Genomic DNA, 22,570 nt, shown 5'->3' with positions numbered 1-22,570 from the left:
TTCAAAGGTGCAACTGGGCACAGGGTGTAGAAGAGCTAAATTAACACTATCTAATGGTTTACTGATAGATGGAAAAATAAATAACTGAGAGCAAGAAATGAGATGTAGAAAAATATGACCAAAACACATAATATAAGAGACATTGTAACCCTTGCATTAAAATAGTGCCATCTGCCACATCTCACTTCTATGAGGTGTGCTATTAGGGTTGCCACTATGGTTGGGCGAATTGGACCTGTTTTGTTTCGCCAAAAAATTGCTGCAGGTGAAATGACGCCGACGCCCAGTCATAAGTCTATGGGCGTCAAAAAAATTGCATTCAGGCAAGTCTATGGCCGTCATTTCCATGGCAAACAAGGCAAAACAATTCACTCATTCCTAGTTGCCACCTTTCTAGCTTTGACCCAAACATCACAGTTTTTTGCTGGGCTGTTCTTGTCAAAACTGCTTGCCTAGTTTTTCAAATTAGGAAAACCAGCAGGATTCCCTATGATTGATGCGGTGATTGACGGATTGCCATGTCATAGCCACAACCTGCCCCTGCCCTTAGTTAGACGGGCCAAAATATGGCACCTTCTGTGTAATAATGGTTATAATATCATATAAACAGTATAACTACTGGTCAAGATCATAAAAACCATTAAGAAGGCCAAATGAAAAGTAATATATGTATTTTCCTAATAATTTCTATATGACACAAATTGAGGTAGTTTGATGTTTCTGCAAGGTTAGAATAAGGTTGGGAGGAGTGGACAGTTCTTTATCCTTAATTGGTGGTAATTTTGCCACTCCCATAACCAGGAGCCATTCTCTCGTCTCTTCTATAGTTCTTTCTCTGATCATCACACACCCTACCTGTACATTTGAAATCCTTCTCATGGAGGGCCCCCAACTGGACAACATGCTATAATAATATTTGCTTTCATTGGTTCTCGTCTTTGATCTCAGCACAGTATCTCAATAGGTATTAAGCTGTTAACAAGCCACTACAGGAATTACTCACAGCAGGGGTGGGCCTTATATGTAAAAAGTTGTTAAATAAAGCAGACACTACAACACCATTATCTATAAAGTAATTAGAATAATGCAATTGCTACTGGTCTTTTCATACAAACACACAAATATAGGCCCTTTTGTAATGTAAGGAATAACAGATATTCTGCATATTTTTTGTAAATTGCTTTGTAGTTAATTCTGAAACCTAATAAATGTAAGAAAAATTGCAGTAAACTAGTATATTTCAGCCAAGACAGATAGCTATATGTCACATGTCTATAAATCATTGTCAAACAAATCAAATTCCAACAATTAATGTTTGGACTACAAAACATCCAATGATAAGTAACCATCTTTATTGAGTGTGTTTTAATTTGTTGTCTATATAATAAAATATGGATTTTCGTGTCCTGCTATGTATGTTTGTGCTTAATTTTAATGTTATTTGTCATGTATAACATGAAACATTTCACTTTGCCAAAAATGTGCAATATTTGTCACCCATTGGATTCTGTGGGAGTCATTTTTAAGGTTAAACTTGCGAAAAATTTCACTCATCGCTATTTGTCATATTTGCTCTATATATTTCCATGATATCTCTATGAATCAGACACAAATGGCACAGATAAAGAAATTGCATATTTTTACAAATTTTTCTAGGTCCTATAACATATTAAAACGACTCACCTGTGATTGTGACAAATTATCTTTTGAACTTTCATTTCCAATTCCTGAAACATCATCAGCATCAATAAGATTGTCTACAGGGACATCCTGATTTGGCTTTAGGAAACTGAAGTCACTTTCAGAGGTATCCAGAGCTACGCAAACATTGTAGGAATAGGGAAGGCTCAAAGTTCCATTATTGTATTTAGAAAACATCCTGGGATCGAATTGTGAATATAAATTCGGATTTAAAGTTGCAAAGTCTGGTGGTGGTTTGGACTCCTTACATTTTGAAATGATAACCAACACAATAGTTATGATAAACAGCAAAGATATTAGACCAAGTGCTATTACCAGGTAAATTTGCATACTCGATGTTGACTCTGCATCACTAAACTGATTGTTGAGCTTGGGAATCATTTGCTGGAAATGATCACCAACATAAATGCTTAAAGTAACTGTTGCTGAGAGTGAAGGGTACCCATTGTCCTTTACCATAATCACCACCTTATGCTTTAAAATATCTTTCTCCTGAAACATATGTGATGTCTGAATTTCACCTGTATTCTGACTAATGCTGAAGGGGGATGGGTCCGACATTTGTATGAAATGGTAAGAAAGCCACGAGTTATGTCCAGAGTCGGCATCCACCGCAATGACCTTTGTTATTAAAGAACCTTGCTCAGCGGCAAAAGGAACCATCTCAAAAAAAGGAGAACCACCACTTTCTGTTGATGGATACAAGATTTGTGGTGCATTATCATTCTGATCTATTATGTGGATAATCAAGGTTGCATTGCTACTCATAGATGGAAATCCATTGTCTTTAGCCATTATGTTGATGTGAAACTCCTTGTGCTGCTCATAATCAAAGGATCTCTGAGCATAAAGAACTCCAGTCTCAATGTTAATTGAGAAATAAGGGGACACAGGAAAATCCTCTGTATTTATGTTGGAAATTGAATAAATAATTTTAGCATTTTCTCCAATATCCAAATCAGATGCTTGTATACTGTATATAGAAGCTCCTGGTAGATTGTTTTCAGGCAAATAGGCCACAAATGTAGATTTCATAAACATAGGGTAGTTATCATTAACATCTGATATATCCAGCTTGATGAATTTAATGGTGGAAAGTTGAGGGGATCCACTGTCTGTAGCAATAACTGTAATATTATACCATGGTACCTTCTCTCTGTCCAAGGCACTTGCAGTTATAATTTTATAGTATCTGCTGGAGGATGAAAGTAACTGAAAGGGTGATGCGCCAACTATCTGACAGTCAACTTCTCCATTTTCTCCAGAGTCTTGATCATGAACCTCAATCAGGGCTATCAAAGTGCCAGGAGCTGAGTCCTCAGAAATAGGAGTAGATAGTGAGCTGATGGATATCTCAGGTGCATTGTCATTTTCATCTATAATTTCTATTAAAACTTTGGACTGTGCTACCAAGCCGCCTCCATCTTTAGCTTGTACTGACATTTCATAGTGTTCTGTGTTTTCAAAATTTAAACTTTCTTTTGTTGTAATTTCTCCACTAATAGGATTTATAGTAAAAACACTAGCATAAAAGTTGTTTTCTGATTTTTTGCTAATGGAATATTTGATCTGTGCATTTGTACCATCATCTTTGTCAGTTGCCGTTAAAATAATTACAGTAGAATTTATTGGTGCATTTTCACTTATGCTGACTTTATATACTTCTTGTGTAAACACAGGTAAATTGTCATTGGAATCAGTAACAATAATCCTAATTAGAGCAGTCCCAGTCCTTAAGGGGTTTCCCCCATCAGAGGCTGTTAAGATTAATTCATGAATACTTTGTGTCTCACGATCTAGAGGTTTCTCTAACACAAGCTCAGGAGTTTTACTCAAATCACTGTTGATCTTTTCATTCAATCTGAAATACTGATTGTCACTAATTCTATATGACTGAACAGCATTAATGCCAATGTCTGGATCTTCTGCATTTTGTAAAACCAAATGAGTTCCTGGTGGTGTTAGTTCAATCACTTCTAAAGTGAAAATCTCAGGAAAGAAAACTGGAGAATTATCATTTATATCCTGAATTTCGATTTTGACACTGAAAATATTTAAGGGATTTTCAACCACTGCATCAAAGGTTAGGAAGCAGGAAGGTGCAGTCCGACACAGTCTTTCTCTGTCTATCCTATCCTTCACATACAGGTCACCATTTCCTAAATTTACAGACAAATATTTCTCTGCCACACGGGAAACAATACGGAATTTCCGAGATATAACCTCTTTAATGTCCAATCCAAGATCATTCACAATATTTGCTATAACATAATCTTTTCTCGGTTCTTCAGCAATGGAATATTGAAGCTGGGCAGAGACTGAATGACAAAGCAATAAGACCAAGAACAGAAATTGTACTTGCCATTTGCATCCCTTGTTTGTCTGTGCTTGTTGGGTATTCATCTCAGCATTTGTCAGTTTATGAAATCTTCTAGAAATCCAACGTATTTCTTTTGGGAGACAAATACAGTATCCTTTGTCCATGGAAAATCCAGAAAATGTCTTTCTCCTTTCAGATCTGCAGTGTTTTAGTATTAGAATCATTCACCTTATTGGTAAACAGCGGCGCTCTGAGGTGAAAATGTGGTACTGCAGCACTAAAAATAATATGTTGAAAACATTTTTATACATATATATATATATATATATATATATATATATATATATATATATATATATATATATATATATATATATATATATATTTATATATATACAGTATATATATATATATATATATATATATATATTAAACATATTTATAAAAAATAAGAGTTTTATTTCTTATTTTTATTTTTATTTATTATAATGCAGTACTATTTTAGCCAGAATATATGTATATGATTTATAAAAATAATATATTTATTGAATATGTTTGATGTTAAAGGGTACTGTATTATTTAACCTGTTACACAGTTGAGTTTTAGAACAGTTGTTGGGTTTAGCCACAGTTTGCCTTTCATTTCATGAACATTGCAACAATCGTAAGACTAGTCATGTCCTAAAACATTATTAGACTGGTATAGGGTATAAGTTACAAGCTCATGCCAATTCCTTTTTTTACTTACCATTCCTATTCAAAAACAGATCATTGCTGATTTATCGTTACCTGCGTCATTTTACAGGGTGGGTAAGCCATTAATATACTAAAAGAATGGAGATTTTAGAATATTTTATTTTATTCTTACTGATGGGGTAGTAGAATTGTGGAATTCATTGTACTAAGTTCAGCAATTTCTATCTCCTTTTATTGTATAGACAAAATATTATATACACATAATTTAATAATAGAACAATCTTTTTATTAACTATATGTATTTAGTTACATAGTTACATAGTTGATTTGGGTTGACATAAGATCAGAGTCCATCAAGTTCATTCCCTCAAAATTATCCCCAGTGCACACTCATATATACACATACTTTTACCAACCTATCTATATTTTCGCATATATAAATAAAAATACCAATATATATTAAACTAACTGTAGATCTTTACATGGCAATAGCCTTGGATATTGTACTTGTTTTAGAAATCATCCAAGCCACTCTTAAAGGCATTAACAGAATCTGCCATCAGAGCATCACCCGGCAGTGCATTCTACAATCTCACTTACACTGCTTCAAATGAAAGTTCTGTTCCTCTGTAATCTAAAGTGGTATCCTCTTGTGTGTTGATCTTTTCTATATGAATGTGTGGGGCCTTGTGACTCCAATATCAGAGAAGTCCAGACCAAGGAGGAAGCACTAGGCCAAAGTCCAATATGCGCTAGCCAAGGGGTTAAACAGGAGACAAAGTCAGGAAACAGGCAGAAGGCAGGCGACAAGGATTGTAGTCAGGGTCAAGCAAGATCAAAAGTCCAGAAACAGGCAGTAGAATAACACCCAGGAACATCAGTAATATGAACCTTTAATTGGGCATTGAACTGGTGTCCTGGGCATCTTCTTATTTAGAATTTTCATGCCAAGGTGCAGCGTCATGACATCATGCGTTTATGCGCCAACGTCATGAGGCCAGCATCACAACCCACGTGGCGCCTAAGGGCACCGCCATCTTGGATGCTGTGCCGGTAAGGATAGGAGTGCCGCAGAGCGCTCAGGGCACTCCTGAAAAGGGTCGCTTCTATCAGTCTTTAATGTCCTCTAAAGTCCTTAACAATGTCCATTTGCAAGACCCTTTTCTCCAGAGAAAACAAACCCAGCTTTCACAGTCTTCCGTCATAGTTTAAATCTTTCATTCAAAACAAAATGATAAGTATTAGCCACATGCTAATCTTTTTTTCCTTTCTGAATATAAGTAACTCTATTAAGAAAAGTCTTAACACAATTATTAAGGCCTGGTACATATGGCTTGAGTCTCAGAAACATATTGTAATACAACAAAAAAAAAAGAACACACCTACAAATCATGTTTTTAAGGTTGATCTTTGAAAAAAATATACTGACGTTAATGCTAGAATTAACTTGAACCTGATACATAGCAAGTATACCAAGTATTATAATATGCAGTGCTCAACATGGTATCATCTTTACCACCGCTATTGTTTTATAAAGGCAGCAAATAACCTTTGTAAATATCACTTACCTGAGCAAACAACTCTTATATAATATCCTTATTTTTATACAAATGTTAAAATCAACTTGATGCCGATCAGAGGCTTACAGAACAAATATTGTATGAGAAACATTTCTTTGTTCCCTGCATGGTTTCATAATAACATTATGTACCATTATATATAAAAAAATTCTCAACGTGTAAGGTGGTATAATACATTTTTTTTTAAATGGTTCAATTTGTTTGCAGGGAGGAAATAACCCTAGGAGGAAGTAAGTGAGTGGTGCCAGTCTGCCAGTGTTAGAGCCAAGGAAAGAAGCTTTTCTACAACAAGGAGAGAGAAGGATGTCGCAGTGACTGTGTTTGTAATGAGTGATTTAATAAATGGGCCTCCAAAAAAAAGAGGGGCTTTTACTAAGTCCTAACTGAATCCCCGCATTGGGACAAACCTCCTCTATCCATTTACACATTTTTAATTTAATTATGGGAAAACTATAATTATACACATTATACGTTTACTCAAAATGCCTCTGTTGCCATACAAACATAGATTGTTTTAATGAAGAAAAAGTAAATGTATACATGTATTACACATTTTCTCTTTTCATTTTAGAATAACTCCTAAACCTAATCATCATCCAAGCATGCTAACTTTAGAGGCAGTTCACAATTCAGCATCATGCATATATAGTATAGCAGAATCAGGTTTAGAATGAATTAAAATACAATTTAGATTTCTATAATACTCTTGAAGTTTTAAATGATATCATTTGTAAATCATATCTCCTGACATATATAATATATCATATCATATGGATGCAGCAGCCATAATATATATATATATATATATATATATATATATATATATATATATATATATATATATATATATATATATATATATATCTGCCAATATAACCTCCATTGGTGACAAAAAAAAGTCTCTTTTGAACTTTCATTTTTAAGTCCTGAATCTTCAGCATCGATAAGATTGTCTACAGGGATATGCTGATTGGGCTTTATAAAACTAAAGTCACTTTCAGAGGAATCCAGAGCTACACAAACATTGTAGGAATAGGGGAGACTTAAAGTCCCATTGGTATACTTTGAAATAATCCTTGGATCAAATTGAGAACACAAATTTGTGTTTAAAGATGGAAATTCTGGTGGTGGTTTTGACTCTTGATATTTTGATACAATCACCAACATAACCACTATGATAAATAACAAGGCAATTAAAGCCAGTGCAATTATTAAGTATATGTTTTGCCTATTTGTTAAAGGCTCTTCATGATTAAATTGGTTATTGAGTTGGGGAACTACTTGCTGAAAATGATCACCTACGTAACTTTTGCTGAGACTGAAGGGTCCCCATTGTCTTTTACCATAATGACCACCTTATGTTTCAAAATATCCTTCTCCTGAAACCTATGTGATGTCCAGATTTCTCCCATATGCTGACTAATGCTAAAAGGGAATGGTTCTGAAATTTGTACGAAATGGTAAGAAAGCCAAGAATTATGTCCTGAGTCGGCATCCTACACAATAACCTTTGTTACTAAACAACCTTAATCTGAGGTGAAAGGAACCATCTCAAAAAAAGGAGAACCACTACTTTCTGTTGATGGATACAAGATTTGTGGTGCATTATCATTCTGATCTTTTATGTGGATAACCAAGGTTGCATTGCTACTCATAGATGGAAATCCATTGTCTTTAGCCATTATGTTGATTTGAAACTCCTTGTGCTGCTCATAATCAAATGATCTCTGAACATAAAGAACTCCCATCTCAATGTTAATTGATAAATAAGGAGACTCAGGAAAATCCTCCGTAGTAATGTTGGAAATTTAATAAATTATTTTAGCATTTTCTCCAATATCCAAATTTGATGCTTGTATACTGTATATTGAAGCCCCTGGTATATTGTTCTCAGACAAATAGGCAACAAATGTAGATTTGGTAAACATTGGAGGGTTATCATTAACATCTGATATATTCAACTTGATGAATTTTATATTAGAAAGTTGAGGATATCCTCTGTCTGTAGCATCAATTGTAATATTATACCATGGTACCTTCTCCCTGTCCAAGGCACTTGTAGTAACAATTTTATAGAATCTGCCGGAGGATGATGTGATGATGAAAGGGTGATGTGCCAATTACCTCCAGAGTCTTGATCATGAACCTCATTCAGAGCAATAAAAGTGCCAGGTGCTGAGTCCTCAAGAATAGGGGTAGATAGTGAGCTAATGGATATCTCAGGTGCATTGTCATTTTCATCTGTAACTGCTATTAAAACTTTGGACTGTGCTACCAAGCCGCCTCCATCTTTAGCTTGTACTGACATTTCAGATTTTTCTGTGGCTTCAAAATTCAAATTTCCTTTTGTTGTAATTTCTCCAGTGATACAATTTATGCTAAAAATACTGGTATAAAAGTTGTTTTCTGATGTTTTGCTGATAGAATATGTGGTCTGTGCTTTTGTACCATCATCTTTGTCAGGGGCAGTTACAATAATTATAGTAGAATTTATTGGTGTACTTTCACTTATGCTGACTTTATATACTTCTTGAGTAAACACAGGTAAGTTGTCATTGTAATCAGTAACTAAAATCCTAATTAAAGCAGTCATAGTTCTTAAGGGGTTTCCCCCATCAGATGCAGTTAACATTTATTGATGAATGCTTTATGTCTCAAGATCTAGAGGTTTCTCTAACACAAGACCTGGACCTGGTTTTACTCAGATCACTGTTGGTCTTTTCATTAAGCCTGAAGGTGCTGTCCAACACAGTCTTTCTCTGTCTATCCTATCCTTCACATACAGGTCACCATTTCCTAAATTTGCAGACAGATATTTCTCTGAAACACGGGAAACAATACGAAATTTGCGAGATATAACCTCTTTAATGTCCAGTCCAAGATCATTTACAATATTTGTAATAACAGAATCTTTTCTCAGTTCCTCTGTAATAGAATAATGAAGCTGAGCAAATGAAGCTGAATGACAAAGCAAAACGAACATTAATAACAATGTTACTTGCCATTTGCATCCCTTTTTTATCTGTGCTTGTTGGGTTTTCATTTCAGAATTTGTCAGTTTATGAAATCTTCTAAAAATTAATTTTTTTGGGAGACAAATCCAGTATCCGTTGTCCATGAGAAAATCCAGAAAATGTCTTTCTCTTTTCAGGTCAGCAGTGTTTTTAGTATGAGAACAAATATATGGTTTCTTGAAAGTACTGCATTATTTTAGAAAATAAAATTCTGTTTTTTATAAATAATATGTATAATAATAAAATAATAATATGACATAGTTTATAAATAATATTTATTTAAATAATAAGTATGCCTTTCATTTAATGTATAGAATATAGCAACAATTATTACTAGTCATATCTTAAAACAGTACTGCAGTGGTATAGGGTTGGGCAAAAACTGAAATTAAAAAAATAAGTTACAAGCTCATGATAATGCCTTTATTTTATTAGTAGTCAAGCTCCTAGACTAAACAGATAATTTCTGATTTATACTATTTCATGGGGAGGGTGATCCATGAATATACTAGAATGATAGAATTTATTTTTCTCCTACTGATGGGGTAGTAGAATATTGTAATTCATTGTACTACATTTAATTAAGCATTTTCTTGAATTATGTAGAAAAATATTAGTCACATTACTACACTTTTTATTGATGATACAATCTTTTTTATTATGTACAAATATTAACTATATGTATTTAATTACATAGGTAATTACATATTTGGTTTAGGTTAAAAAAGGTCAAAGTCCATCAAATTCAACCTCTCCAAATTAACCCCAGTGCATATATATATACCCATACTTATACCGACCCATCTGTAAACTCATACATATAAACAATAATACCAATACTTATACTAAACTAACTGTAGATAGCCTTGGATGTATACTTCTTTAAGAAAGCATCCAAGCCACTCTTAATAGTATTAATAGAATCACAACCTCACTGCCTTTGCTATAAAGAACCCCCTACACTGCTTCAAATGAAAGTTCTGTTCCTCTAGTCTTAAGGGTGGCTCTTATGCGTTGATTATTTCTATGGGAAAAAAAGATCCCCCCATCTGTCTATAATGTCCTCTAATGTATGTGTAAAGAGTAATCACGTCCTCTTGCAAGCGCCCTATTCTCCTAATAAAAACAAACCCAAACTTGATAGTCTACCCTCATAGTTTATATCTTTTATTCCTTTTTCAGTTTTGTTTATATTCTTGTAAAGTAATAAAACGTAAAATCTAGAGAAACTGAACTTGCTGAGTAATCATTGAAAAGTTTTCACTACTCATCTGAGCAGCTTCTTCAGTTCAACTGACGGGTTATGGGAAATTCTCTGCATATAAACTCTTCGCATAATACAATCACAATGGTGCAGTTTAATTATCCAGAGAGGTGACAAATGAAACTCACAGAGGTTGTGAATGCTGTGTAGTTAATATCATAGAATTGTCAATGAGTTATGAATCTCAAAGAGACAGGTGTTACTTGTGAGAGTTGCTTGAATGGGGTTGTGAATTTTTGTGAAACCTTGAGATAAAGATGTTAGAAAAATGTTGTATTTAGCAGACAGGTAGTGTTGAACGTCCCCTCCTCTGTTTAGGGATGGTTTCTCTACCTTAACAAGAATAGTCTCTTTAACGCATCGTTCAAACCAGTGGTCTTCTCTGTCCAAAATGTGAACATTGTGAACAAATGTAAACAAAAATGTTGAATATTCTATAGCCACATGTTAATCTTTTTATGTCTAAATAAAAATAATTCTACTAAAGAAAATCTTAACATAATTATTTAGGCCTTGTGAATGAGGCTTGAGTCTTATTTATATTTTAATGCAACCAAACTAATAACATGCATAAATCATGTTTTAAGGTTGATCTCAAATTCTATTGAAGTAAATCATAGTAAGAAAATAAATCATTGCCATATTGAACTTAATGATTTATGCCACATATTCTCCTATCCGGTGTTCAATATAGCATAAACTTTACCCATCAATAGTTCTATAAAAGCAGAAAATGGCCTTTGTATAAATATCACTTACCTGAGCAAACAACTCTTACAGAATACCCTTCTTTTTAACACAAAAGTTAAACTCAACTTTGTTGAGATCAAGGACTAATTTGTTTATTAAAAAACAGTTAACATGTTTAGTAACATTCCTTTGATCCATACATGCTGTTATAATAACATGATCTATCATTATATATAACAATTTTCCAAGCATATGTCACACAGGGAGTGTACAACAGTACTTGTAAAGAAATATATCTTGTTTCCTAAAAGGCACAATAGACTCTTTGACCCTCAGTAAACAATAAAACCTATTTCATCTATTTCATTATGCTTTACAAAGATTATATATATAATATATATTTGCTTGATGTTTTTTGACATGGGAGGAAGCCAGAGAATGTTGAGTAAACCCAAGCAGACACAGGTGGAACATACAAACTCCTTGCTGATTGTACCCTAACTGGAATTAAACTTAGGACCCTAATGCTGCAAGGTTAGCTAATAATCCCCCTATGTGATTTAAGTAAATAGGACAGCTATAAATGAGTCATTTAATAAAGGACTCCAAGTGTGCATCTGTTCCAGTTACCCTATGGGGATTGGCAATATAATAAAGGCTGGGATGTTTGCACTAGGTATAGTAAGCCTTAGCAGCTATGTGTTTGTGTTAAACAGTTAATTCTATGGACAGAGCTACTATAGGAGATATTATATTTCCTCATAGCAAACAGGTGGTCAGTAAGTGCTATTGACATGGGTGCACCTGCCATGAGGAAACAAGGCAGGTTCGGACTGGCCTGCAAGGGTGCCAGGAAAAAACCCATGGGTCCTGGCATTGGTGGGCCCTAGGCCCTCTAGTTGCATGATTAGTGTTATGTGCCAGAGGACCCAGTTTCTCAGCACCAATGAGCCCACTTGCCGCCACCTGGCCCTCCTGCCTGCATCGCTCTACTCTTGCTAAGTGTGGCGCTTGCAGGAGCAATCTAACACCCTGAAACATCCGTGGCTGCCCAGCCAGACTGTATTGAGAGCGGAGCGGAACCAGAAGTGGATGCTGACAAATGACTTTGGCCTGTGCTGCATCTGCTCACACGTAACCTGAACCTGGCATCATCCTGGTGTGATGTAATGCAGTGCCAGCCCAGACCTGCTACACAGAACTTGACCTCCTCTGCGACCCTGTCCCCGCCACCTGATCGCATAAAAATGATGGCATGACGCAGATATATGCCCCCGGTGGGCCCTGACCCCCCCTGTCCGACCATGGAACCAGGGGTGGCAAAAAGCTTTAAGAGTCGTGTTATGCCGCCAGCATCGTTTTATTGTTTGCATTGCATCACCTTGTCATTTAGTTGTATGAAATGTTCTTCTTAGGCCACCATCCCCTTCCCATGTGACCCTGTGTAATAGCAGGAAATGATCACTCTAGCTGGCATCTTTACACTGTACACAGCTAGTACGCCACTATCTGCAGTAATCCTACCCCATCCAGCCTTGTGGTAGCATCGTTGGTAGGTATTACTTTATCCCATGCCTAATCTATAAAGGCAGATCATTATTTTTCTGTTTATTCAAGTTTATAACAGTTTATATACGCAGTCAGCTCGTGGCACTGCTATTTCTGTTCCTGCCCAGGTATCTAGGCCCTATATTTTACAGATGCCTCTTTTAGTTTACATACGCTAAACAGTGTTTATGTATTTATATATATTATGATATATTGTACAGCTTACTAAGCACTGTCATTCTATCTCCCCTAGTTTTACACCTTGCCCTTTGTTAATAAACTGAAGCTCAATAACCCATGTCAGTGGATTAATGAAGGAAGGAGTTTAGCTGCCTGTCAAGCTACACACTACCACAGGGTAACATGTAGTGAGGACAGAATAAGTCGTATTTATGTTTTTTAAACCGTAATGTTGGCTTTTCTAGTGCAAAAAATCACAACTGTGCTCTCTGCACTAGCAATGCGACCTCCCCTCCAGTGTGAAAGGTAAGAGTGGTGGGGTAAGGGGGCGGCATCACAAGAGCTGCCTCAGGGCAACCTAGGGGCCAGAGTTGCCCCTGGCTATTGATAGATTGCTATCAAGACTTGGTAAAAATTATAAAAATTTGATTACCAGTGTTTCTTATTTTTTTCCCATTGTAGACAAATTAGGTTTCAGAAATCAGAGTTGTGACCCAAATTTTAATTGTTTTCTAATATATTGAGAATATTTCCTTTACAAATAGGGATTATGGAGATCCATTCTAAATAGTATGGGGGCCTATTAATAGTTCCTAACTGACCTAACTGACCACCTACATTGTACCAAAACACTAGATTCAATTTTTTAATTTAATTAATGGAAAACTATAGTTATATACATTATAACTTTACTCAATATGCCTATATTGCCATTTTTTACTTTAAGAGAAAAAACATATAAATGGATGGAACATTTTCTTTTTTATATTTAAAACATATATGTATAAAAAAGAATAACTCAATCTAATCATCAAGAATCAACTTTAGAATAAATTAAAATACAAAGTTTTAAATTATATAATTTGGAAATCATATTCCATTGACCTAAGGATGCAGCAAACATAAAGAAAATATATATAGCTACCAATATTAAGAACTCACCTCCACTGGTGACAAAGTCTCTTTTGAACTTTCATTTCCAAGTCCTGAATCATCAGCATCGATAAGATTGTCTACAGGGACATGCTGACTGGGTTTTAGAAAACTGAAGTCACTTTCAGAGGAATCCAGCGCTACACAAACATTGTAGGCATAGGGAAGACTCAAAGTCCCATTGTTGTAATTAGAGAGCATCCTTGGATCAAATTGGGAATACAGATTTGTGTTTAAAGTTGGAAATCCTGGGGGTGGTTTTGACTTTTTACATTTTGATACAACAACCAACATGACTGTTATGATCAATAATAAGGAAATTAAAGCCAGTGCAATTACTAAGTATATGTTTTGCCTATTTGTTGAAGGTTCTTCATCATTAAATTGGTTATTGAGTTGAGGAACTACTTGCTGAAAATGATCACCCACAACAAGGTTTAGGGTAACAGTTGCTGAGAGAGAAGGATCCCCATTGTCTTTTACCATAATGACCACCTTATGCTTCAAAATATCTTTCTCCTGAAACCTACGTGATGTCCGGATTTCTCCCATATGCTGGCTAATGCTGAAGGGGGATGTTTCTGGCATTTGTATGAAATGGTAAGAAAGCCAAGAGTTATGCCCAGAGTCGGCATCCACCGCAATAACCTTTGTTACTAAACAACCTTGCTCTGAGGTGAGAGGAACCATCTCAAAAAAAGGAAAACCACCACTTTCTGTTGATGGATACAAGATTTTTGGTGCATTATCATTCTGATCTGTTATGTGGATAACCAAGGTTGCATTGCTACTCATAGATGGAAATCCATTGTCTTTAGCCATTATGTTGATGTGAAACTCCTTGTGCTGCTCATAATCAAAGGATCTCTGAGCATAAAGAACTCCAGTCTCAATGTTAATTGAGAAATAAGGAGACACAGGAAAATCCTCTGTATTAATGTTGGAAATGGAATAAATTATTTTAGCATTTTCTCCAGTATCCAAATCTGATGCTTGTATACTGTATATTGAAGCCCCTGGTAGATTGTTTTCAGACATATAGGTAACAAATGTAGATTTGGTAAACATTGGAGGGTTATCATTAACATCTGATATATCCAGCTTGATGAATTTTATATTAGAAAGTTGAGGAGATCCTCTGTCTGTAGCATCAATTGTAATATTATACCATGGTACCTTCTCTCTGTCCAAGGCACTTGTAGTAACAATTTTATAGTATCTACTGGAGGATGAAAGCAACTGAAAGGGTGATGTGCCAATTATCTGACAGTCAATTTCTCCATTTTCTCCAGAATCTTGATCATGAACCTCAATCAAAGCAATAAAAGTGCCAGGTGCTGAGTCCTCAGGAATAGGGGTAGATAGTGAGCTAATGGATATCTCAGGTGCATTGTCATTTTCATCTGTAACTGCTATTAAAACTTTGGACTGTGCTACCAAGCCGCCTCCATCTTTAGCTTGTACTGACATTTCATAATTTTGTGTGGCCTCAAAATTCAAATTTCCTTTTGTTGTTATTTCTCCAGTTGAAAAATTTATACTAAAAATACTGGTATAAAAGTTGTTTTCTGATGTTTTGCTGATAGAATATGTGATCTGTGCATTTGTACCATCATCTTTGTCAGTTGCAGTAACAATAAGCACTGTAGAATTAATTGGTGTGCTTTCACTTACACTGACTTTATATACTTCTTGAGTAAACACAGGTAAGTTGTCATTGTAATCAGTAACAATAATTCTTATTAAAGCAGTTCCAGTTTGTGAGGGGTTTCCTCCATCATATGCTGTTAAGATTAATTCATAAATACTTTGTGTCTCACGATCTAGAGGTTTCTCTAACACAAGCTCTGGAGTTTTGCTCAGATCATTGTTTGTCTTTTCATTCAATCTGAAATACTGGTTGTCACTGATTCTATATGACTGAACAGCATTAATGCCAATATCTGGATCTTCTGCATTTTTTAAAACCCAATGAGCTCCTGGTAGTGTTACTTCAATCATTTCCAAAGTGAATATCTCAGGAACAAAAACTGGAGAATTATCATTTATATCCTGAATTTCAATTTTGACGTTATAAATATTTAAGGGATTTTCAACCACTGCATCAAAGGTTAGGAAGCAGGAAGGTGCCGTCCAACACAGTCTTTCTCTGTCTATCCTGTCTTTTACATAAAGGTTACCATTTCCTAAATTTACCGACAAATATTTCACCGAAACACGGGAAACGATACGAAATCTTCGAGCTATAACCTCTTTAATGTCCAGTCCAAGATCATTTACAATATTTGCAATAACATAATCTTTTCTTAGTTCTTCAGCAATAGAATAATGGAGCTGAGCAGAGACTGAATGACAAAGAAATAGCAACAAGAATGAAAATGTTACTTGCCATTTGCATCCCTTGTATGGCTGTGCTTGTTGGGTTTTCATTTCAATCTTTGTATATGAAATCTTCTAGTAATCTATTTTATTTCTTTTTGGAGACAAATCCAGTATCCTTTGTCCATGAAAAAATCCAGAAAATGGCATTTTTCATTCAGATCTGCAGTGTGTTCAGTATGAGAATTATTCTCCTAATAGGTAGACAGTGACGCTCTGAGGTGAAAATATGGTACTACAGCACTAACAAATAAAGTATAGTCGATGTATTGTAAATACTGTAATCATTTAGGAATAAAATTCTTATTATGAAATTAGTAAGTATGTGTCAGTACAGCATTTTAACATATATTGTAGGACAGTTTAAATCACCTGGTGCTCTTTGTTTATGGTTGTGTATTATTTACTCTTTATGCTCTCTATACCAAGATTACAGTACAGTATCTGTGACAGTAAATAGTAATGGTATATTTAATGATAAAAGCCAGCTTATGAAAATAAATTCCTTCTCACCAATGGATCATTATGCATTCATCCGAATTCAGCATTGCTTCCATAGTTATGTGGTTGCTCTATACTGAATCACCACCTAACTATATTTAAATTAGAAGAGTTTATATTTGACTAGAATATCTCCCCATGACAAATATATACATGCCTGAAATCCAAAGAAAATTTGGTACACACCTTTGACCGATGCTGGTTATGCCTAGAAAATACAGGTCCTCATTACTGGGACAGAATTTTACAAATCTCTGAAGAAATATTGGGGAGAGCCATCCCAAGTAACCCAGAATACTGTGTATTCTGCTGTTCCACCTAGTTACGCCTCTTTTCCATTTTTTTTACACACCAGAACCTTTCGTTTTGAATGCTCTTAAATTATTACATTGGAAATCTCAGCATCCCCAAACTATCTGTGAATGGTTGTTAAAAATACAGAAACTGCTCCATTTCAAAGAGCTCTCAATGTACACAGCCACAAAATTCCGTAGCAGATGAATCCTCTTCACGGACTTAAACTTTCAATCAGAAATTGAAGAACCTCCAAACAATCAGTAGCCATATTATGCTAAACACTAGTTTTCCCCCTTCTCCATCTCCTCTTCTTGCTCTTCTCTGTCTCCTCTTCTTGCTCTTCTCTGTTTCCTCTTCTTGCTCCTCTGCTTCTCACTCTTTTCCCTCCCCTACACTCTCCTCCTATGCCCTACCACACCCCTCCCCCCAAAATACCCAGACAAACTAAGAAAATATGTTTGCTACATTTTATTACATTGTATATCCTTTTGATTATTGAAACCAATAAAAATGTCAATGAAAAAAAATGTCAAATTATGAAATAATGAAAAAATTCTACGTCTGTACCATTTATATTCGACTATAGAAATTATGTATTCTAGGGCAGTATTCAGAAAGTAGCAGTATAACAAGCATATTTTATGAGGAAAATATTTTGTATTGAGAGCACTTGAGAAAGGGGGTAAATCCCCTGAAACGTTGTGTGGCGATCTCAATAAACCAAGAAAATCTAGCACATTTTGCTGTTGTGATATCCTTCTTGCTATTGTTAGATTTTGTATCTACATTATTAAAGTTATTTACAAGTAAGGTATGGAGCACCTTTGTAAACATTATTTGAAGTTTATTTACAGTTTCTTGAATGTTACTTGTAAAACACACTCTTTTGTTTTATTTTTTTCAAATAGAGAATATTGCAACAATAGTAACACCAGTCATGTACTAAGACAGAACCACAGTTTTACGGGCTAAGTAGCAATTAAATGAAAACTTGTGGTACCTCTATTTTTTACCATTTGTCAAACCCTTAGAGGACACAGATCTGTGCTGATTTATTTGTACTTGGGTCTTTTTAAGGGGAAAGTGAATTAAGAATAAAATTGTAGAGGCTGGCTTTTATATACCCAACAATGGCTTAGTAGAATATTGTAATACACCTGTAGCATTTTCTTTCATGTACATACATTATAGACAAAATATCATCTCATACTGTACTTTATATTGCAAAACCACTCTCTTTTTGTATTGAGTATATTATATTATCTTATATAGTAAAACAAAATGGCAAATATTCTATATCCACCTGTTAATTGCATTTTCTGTATAAATAAAAATAACTCTACTAAGGAAAGTCTTACAATTATTTAGGCCCCATACATGTTTAGGCATATCATAACACCAATAGAAAAGTAAGCCCCATGAATTATACTTTTAAGGTTACACAAAATGTATACTCATATTCATTGTTTAATATAAGGAGAGTTTAATGCCTTCCTCCTATAAGGGCAGAAAAAGTGCTTTGTGTAAAAGTCAGTTACCTGCGCAAACAACTCTTACAGAATATTCTTCTTATATGCAAATTTTAGAATCAACTGAGTAGAGATCAGGGCCTTAGAGAGCATCATTATTTGAAAAAGAACTTGATTCAAAAGAAAACCTAAACTACAAAATTATTTTGAAATATTTTAAAAACATTCCTTTCCTTCATACATTATTTTGTAATAGTTAATTTCTCACAAGCATATGTCACTTTACAGTAGTAACTGATGTGTGTACCTGCATAGAAATGGAACCCAAGAGGTGCTCCTTGATCCCTGTCCAAGTAGAACTTGGAACAATCTAAGATCTCAGTTATATTCTCACACAATTTTATCACCAGGCAATTTAAATGCTTTATGTATATGTTTGAAGTAAGGGTGGAAACAGGAGAATAGTAAGAATATCCAAGCAGATTCAAGGGGATCATACTAAGTCCTTGCAGATAGTACCATGGCTGGAATCAATAACAATTTGAGTCAAAAAGAACAATTATGATAGAGAAAGGGGTCATTTAATAAAACTCTCCAAGTATGAATAAGGTCCAGTAACCCTTAGCAGCTAAGGTATTTGCATTGAACAGTTCTAACTACTGGTTGTACTTAGTTACTATACCTAGTGTAATCTTAGCAAATTCTAATACATTTTCCTCATAGCTTTTAAACAGGTTATCAATAAATGTTACATGCCGATTGTTACGGTTTACAAAACCTAGTACAAATTTAGACTGTTATTCCCCCAGTCTTTCTTTATTTTTTCCAGCGTATCCAGATTACCTGTACGTTGCAGTTCTGTGATGCAAAAATGGTAGTGCACCTCATTTATGCAGTACTTTCTATTGTATTAATAAATATTCCATTACTAAAGTGCATTATAGACACCTAACTTAATAGCATGGGGGCCATTTCATTAGTTCATGACCATGTAATGAATCCCTGCTTTGCTCCAAAAATCATTTATCCATAGATGAATGTTTAATTTTATTAAAAGCAGTAAAGTTAAATACATTTTACCTGTAACCCAAGAATCTCTGTTTTCATACAAAAGTCAATTTAAAAAAAATGACAAATATATTACATATTTTTGCTTCTCATTTGAGACATAAAAGACATATTTATTTTCCAATAAGGAAAATGTATTTTTGAATCATTTATATCCAGTGATATATATTAGAATAACTCACCTCCACTGGTGACAAAGACTTTTTCAAGCTTTCATTTCCAAGTTCTGAATCATCAGCATCGATGAGATTGTCTACAGGGACATCCTGATTGGGCTTTAGGAAACTGAAATCACTTTCAGAGGAATCCAGAGCTACACAAACGTTGTAGGAATAGGGGCTTAAAGTCCCATTGTAATTGGAAAGCATCCTTGGATCAAATTGGGAATACAAATTCGTGTTTAAAGATGGAAACTCTGGTGGTGGTTTTGACTCTTTACATTTTGATATAATCACCAACATGGCTGTTATAATAAATAAAAAGGAAATTAGAATCAGTGCAATTACTAAGTATAGATTTTGCATGTTTGACAAAGGCTCTCCATCATTAAACTGACTATTGAGTTCGGGAACCACTTGCTGCAAATGATCACCTACAACAAGGCTTAAGGTGACTGTTGCTGAGAGAGAAGGGTCCCCATTGTCTTTCACCATAACAACCACCTTATGCTTCACAATATCCTTCTCCTGAAAGCTTCGTGATGTCCGAATTTCACCTGTATGCTGACTTATGCTAAAGGGGGGTGGTTCTGACATTTGTATGAAACGGTAAGAAAGCCAAGAGTTATGTCCAGAGTCAGCATCAACAGCAATAACCTTTGTTACTAAAGAACCTTGCTCTGAGGCAAAAGGAACCACCTCAAAAAAAAGAGAACCACCACTTTCTGTTGATGGATACAATATTTTTGGCATATTATCATTCTGATCTATTATATGAATAATCAAGCTTACATTGCTACTCAGAGATGGAGATCCATTGTCTTTCGCCATTATGTTAATTTGAAACTCCTTGTGTTGCTCATAATCAAATGATCGTTGAGCATAAAGAACTCCAGTCTCTATATTAATTGAGAAAAAAGGAGACACAGGGAAATCCTCTGTATTCATGTTAGAAATTGAATAAATGATTTTTGCATTATCTCCAGAATCAGGATCTGATGCGTGGATATTCAATATTGATGCTCCTGGAAGATTGTTTTCAGGCAAATAGGCCACAAATATAGATTTTACAAATGCTGGGGAATTATCATTAACATCTGATATATCCAGTTTGATGAATTTAATGGTAGAAAGTTGAGGAGATCCTCTGTCTGTAGCAAGAGTAGTAATATTATACCATGGTACCTTCTCTCTGTCCAAGGCACCTGTAGTAACAATTTTATAATATCTGCTGGAGGATGAAAGCAACTGAAAGGGTGATGCACTGACTATCTGACAGTCAACTTCTCCATTTTCTCCAGAGTCTTGATCATGAACCTCAATCAGGGCTATCAAAGTGCCGGGAGCTGAGTCCTCAGGAATAGGAGTAGATAGTGATCTGATGGATATCTCAGGTGCATTGTCATTTTCATCTATAATTTCTATTAAGACTTTTGATTGTGCTACCAAGCCACCTCCATCTTTAGCTTGTACTGACATTTCATAATGTTCTATGGCTTCAAAATTCAAACGTTCTTTTGTTGTGATTTCTCCATTTACAGGATTTATATTAAAAATACTATTATAAAAGTTTTCTGATGTTTTGCTGATAGAATATGTGATCTGTGCATTTGTACCATCATCTTTGTCAGTTGCAGTTACAATAATTACAGTAGAATTAATAGGTGCATTTTCACTTATGCTGACTTTATATACTTCTTGTGTAAACACAGGTAGGTTGTCATTGGAATCAGTAACAATAATCCTAATTAAAGCAGTCCCAGTTCTTAAGGGGTTTCCTCCATCAGATGCTGATAAGATTAATTCATGAATGCTTTGTATCTCACGATCTAGAGGTTTATCTAACACAAGCTCAGGAGTTTTACTCAAATCACTGTTGATCTTTTCATTCAATCTGAAATACTGATTGTCACTGATTCTATATGACTGAACAGCATTAATTCCAATATCTGGATCTTCTGCATTTTGTAAAACCAAATGAGTTCCTGGTGGTGTTAGCTCAATCACTTCTAAAGTGAAAATCTCAGGAAAAAATATTGGAGAATTATCATTCATATCTTGAATTTCAATTTTGACACTGAAAATGCTTAAGGGATTTTCAACTACTGCATCAAAGGTTAGGAAGCAGGAAGGTGTTGTCCTACACAGTCTTTCTCTGTCTATCCTATCTTTTACATAGAGGTTACCATTTTCCAAATTTACAGAAAAATATTTTTCGGAAACACGGGAAACAATACTAAATTTCCGAGGTGTAACCTCTTTAATATCTAATCCAAGATCATTTACAATATTTGCAATAACATAATCTTTTCCCAGTTCTTCAGCAATAGAATAATGAAGCTGCCCAGAGACTGAATGATACATCCATGAGAATAAAAATGAAAATGTTACTTGCCATTTGCTTCTCTTGTTTGTCTTTTGGGTTGTCATCTCAGCTTTTGTCAGTACTGTATATGAAATTTTCTAGAAGTCAAATTCATTCCTTAGAGAAGACAAATACAATCTTCTTTCTTCATGAAAAAAATCCAGAGAATGTTTTTTTCTTCTTGCTGCTATGCAGTAGTATTTAGGTTGAGAATGATTCTACTTATTGGTGAACAGCGGCGCTCTGAGGTGAAAATTTGGTACTGCAGTAGTGAAGTGTCAATTTTTCTCTATGAAAAGCATTGTTTTAAAAATAAAATCCATATTTTGTTCATTTAAATATCAATTCAGGATAGTAACACATAAAGACAGATTTACTGCTTTTCATGACTAAGTACAATTGTTTTT

General features: G+C 34.8%; 2 protein-coding genes across 4 annotated transcripts in view; both read right to left on the bottom strand.

Annotated features, from left to right (window-relative positions):
• The window catches only part of LOC108710881 (protocadherin gamma-B5), a 234,383-nt gene extending 212,068 nt beyond the window's left edge, over positions 1-22,315 (bottom strand). Inside the window, exons 1-2 of one of the 3 annotated variants that reach the window (XM_041586135.1) lie at positions 22,194-22,259; positions 19,823-20,103 (exon numbers count right to left, since the gene is read on the bottom strand). In XM_041586135.1, coding sequence (XP_041442069.1) covers positions 19,823-20,101 — 279 coding nt within the window. In that variant the 5' untranslated portion in view covers positions 20,102-20,103; positions 22,194-22,259. Of the gene's footprint in view, positions 1-13,935; positions 16,374-19,822 lie in introns of those variants that run through there. The other 2 variants (XM_041586128.1, XM_041586134.1) reach the window with 2 other exon arrangements.
• Positions 1,660-4,189, bottom strand: LOC121401118 (protocadherin gamma-B5-like). Its single transcript, XM_041585471.1, has one exon. It carries the CDS (start codon positions 4,183-4,185, stop codon positions 1,660-1,662), a length of 2,526 nt encoding a protein of 841 aa, XP_041441405.1. The 5' UTR covers positions 4,186-4,189.
• Positions 22,316-22,570: the final 255 nt, after the last annotated feature.

This window comes from Xenopus laevis, chromosome 3L (genome assembly GCF_017654675.1).
Source record: "Xenopus laevis strain J_2021 chromosome 3L, Xenopus_laevis_v10.1, whole genome shotgun sequence".
Classification (NCBI taxonomy): Eukaryota; Metazoa; Chordata; class Amphibia; order Anura; family Pipidae; genus Xenopus; species Xenopus laevis.
Note: the sequence above shows the minus strand (reverse complement) of the source record. Positions and strands in the feature narration are given on the sequence as shown.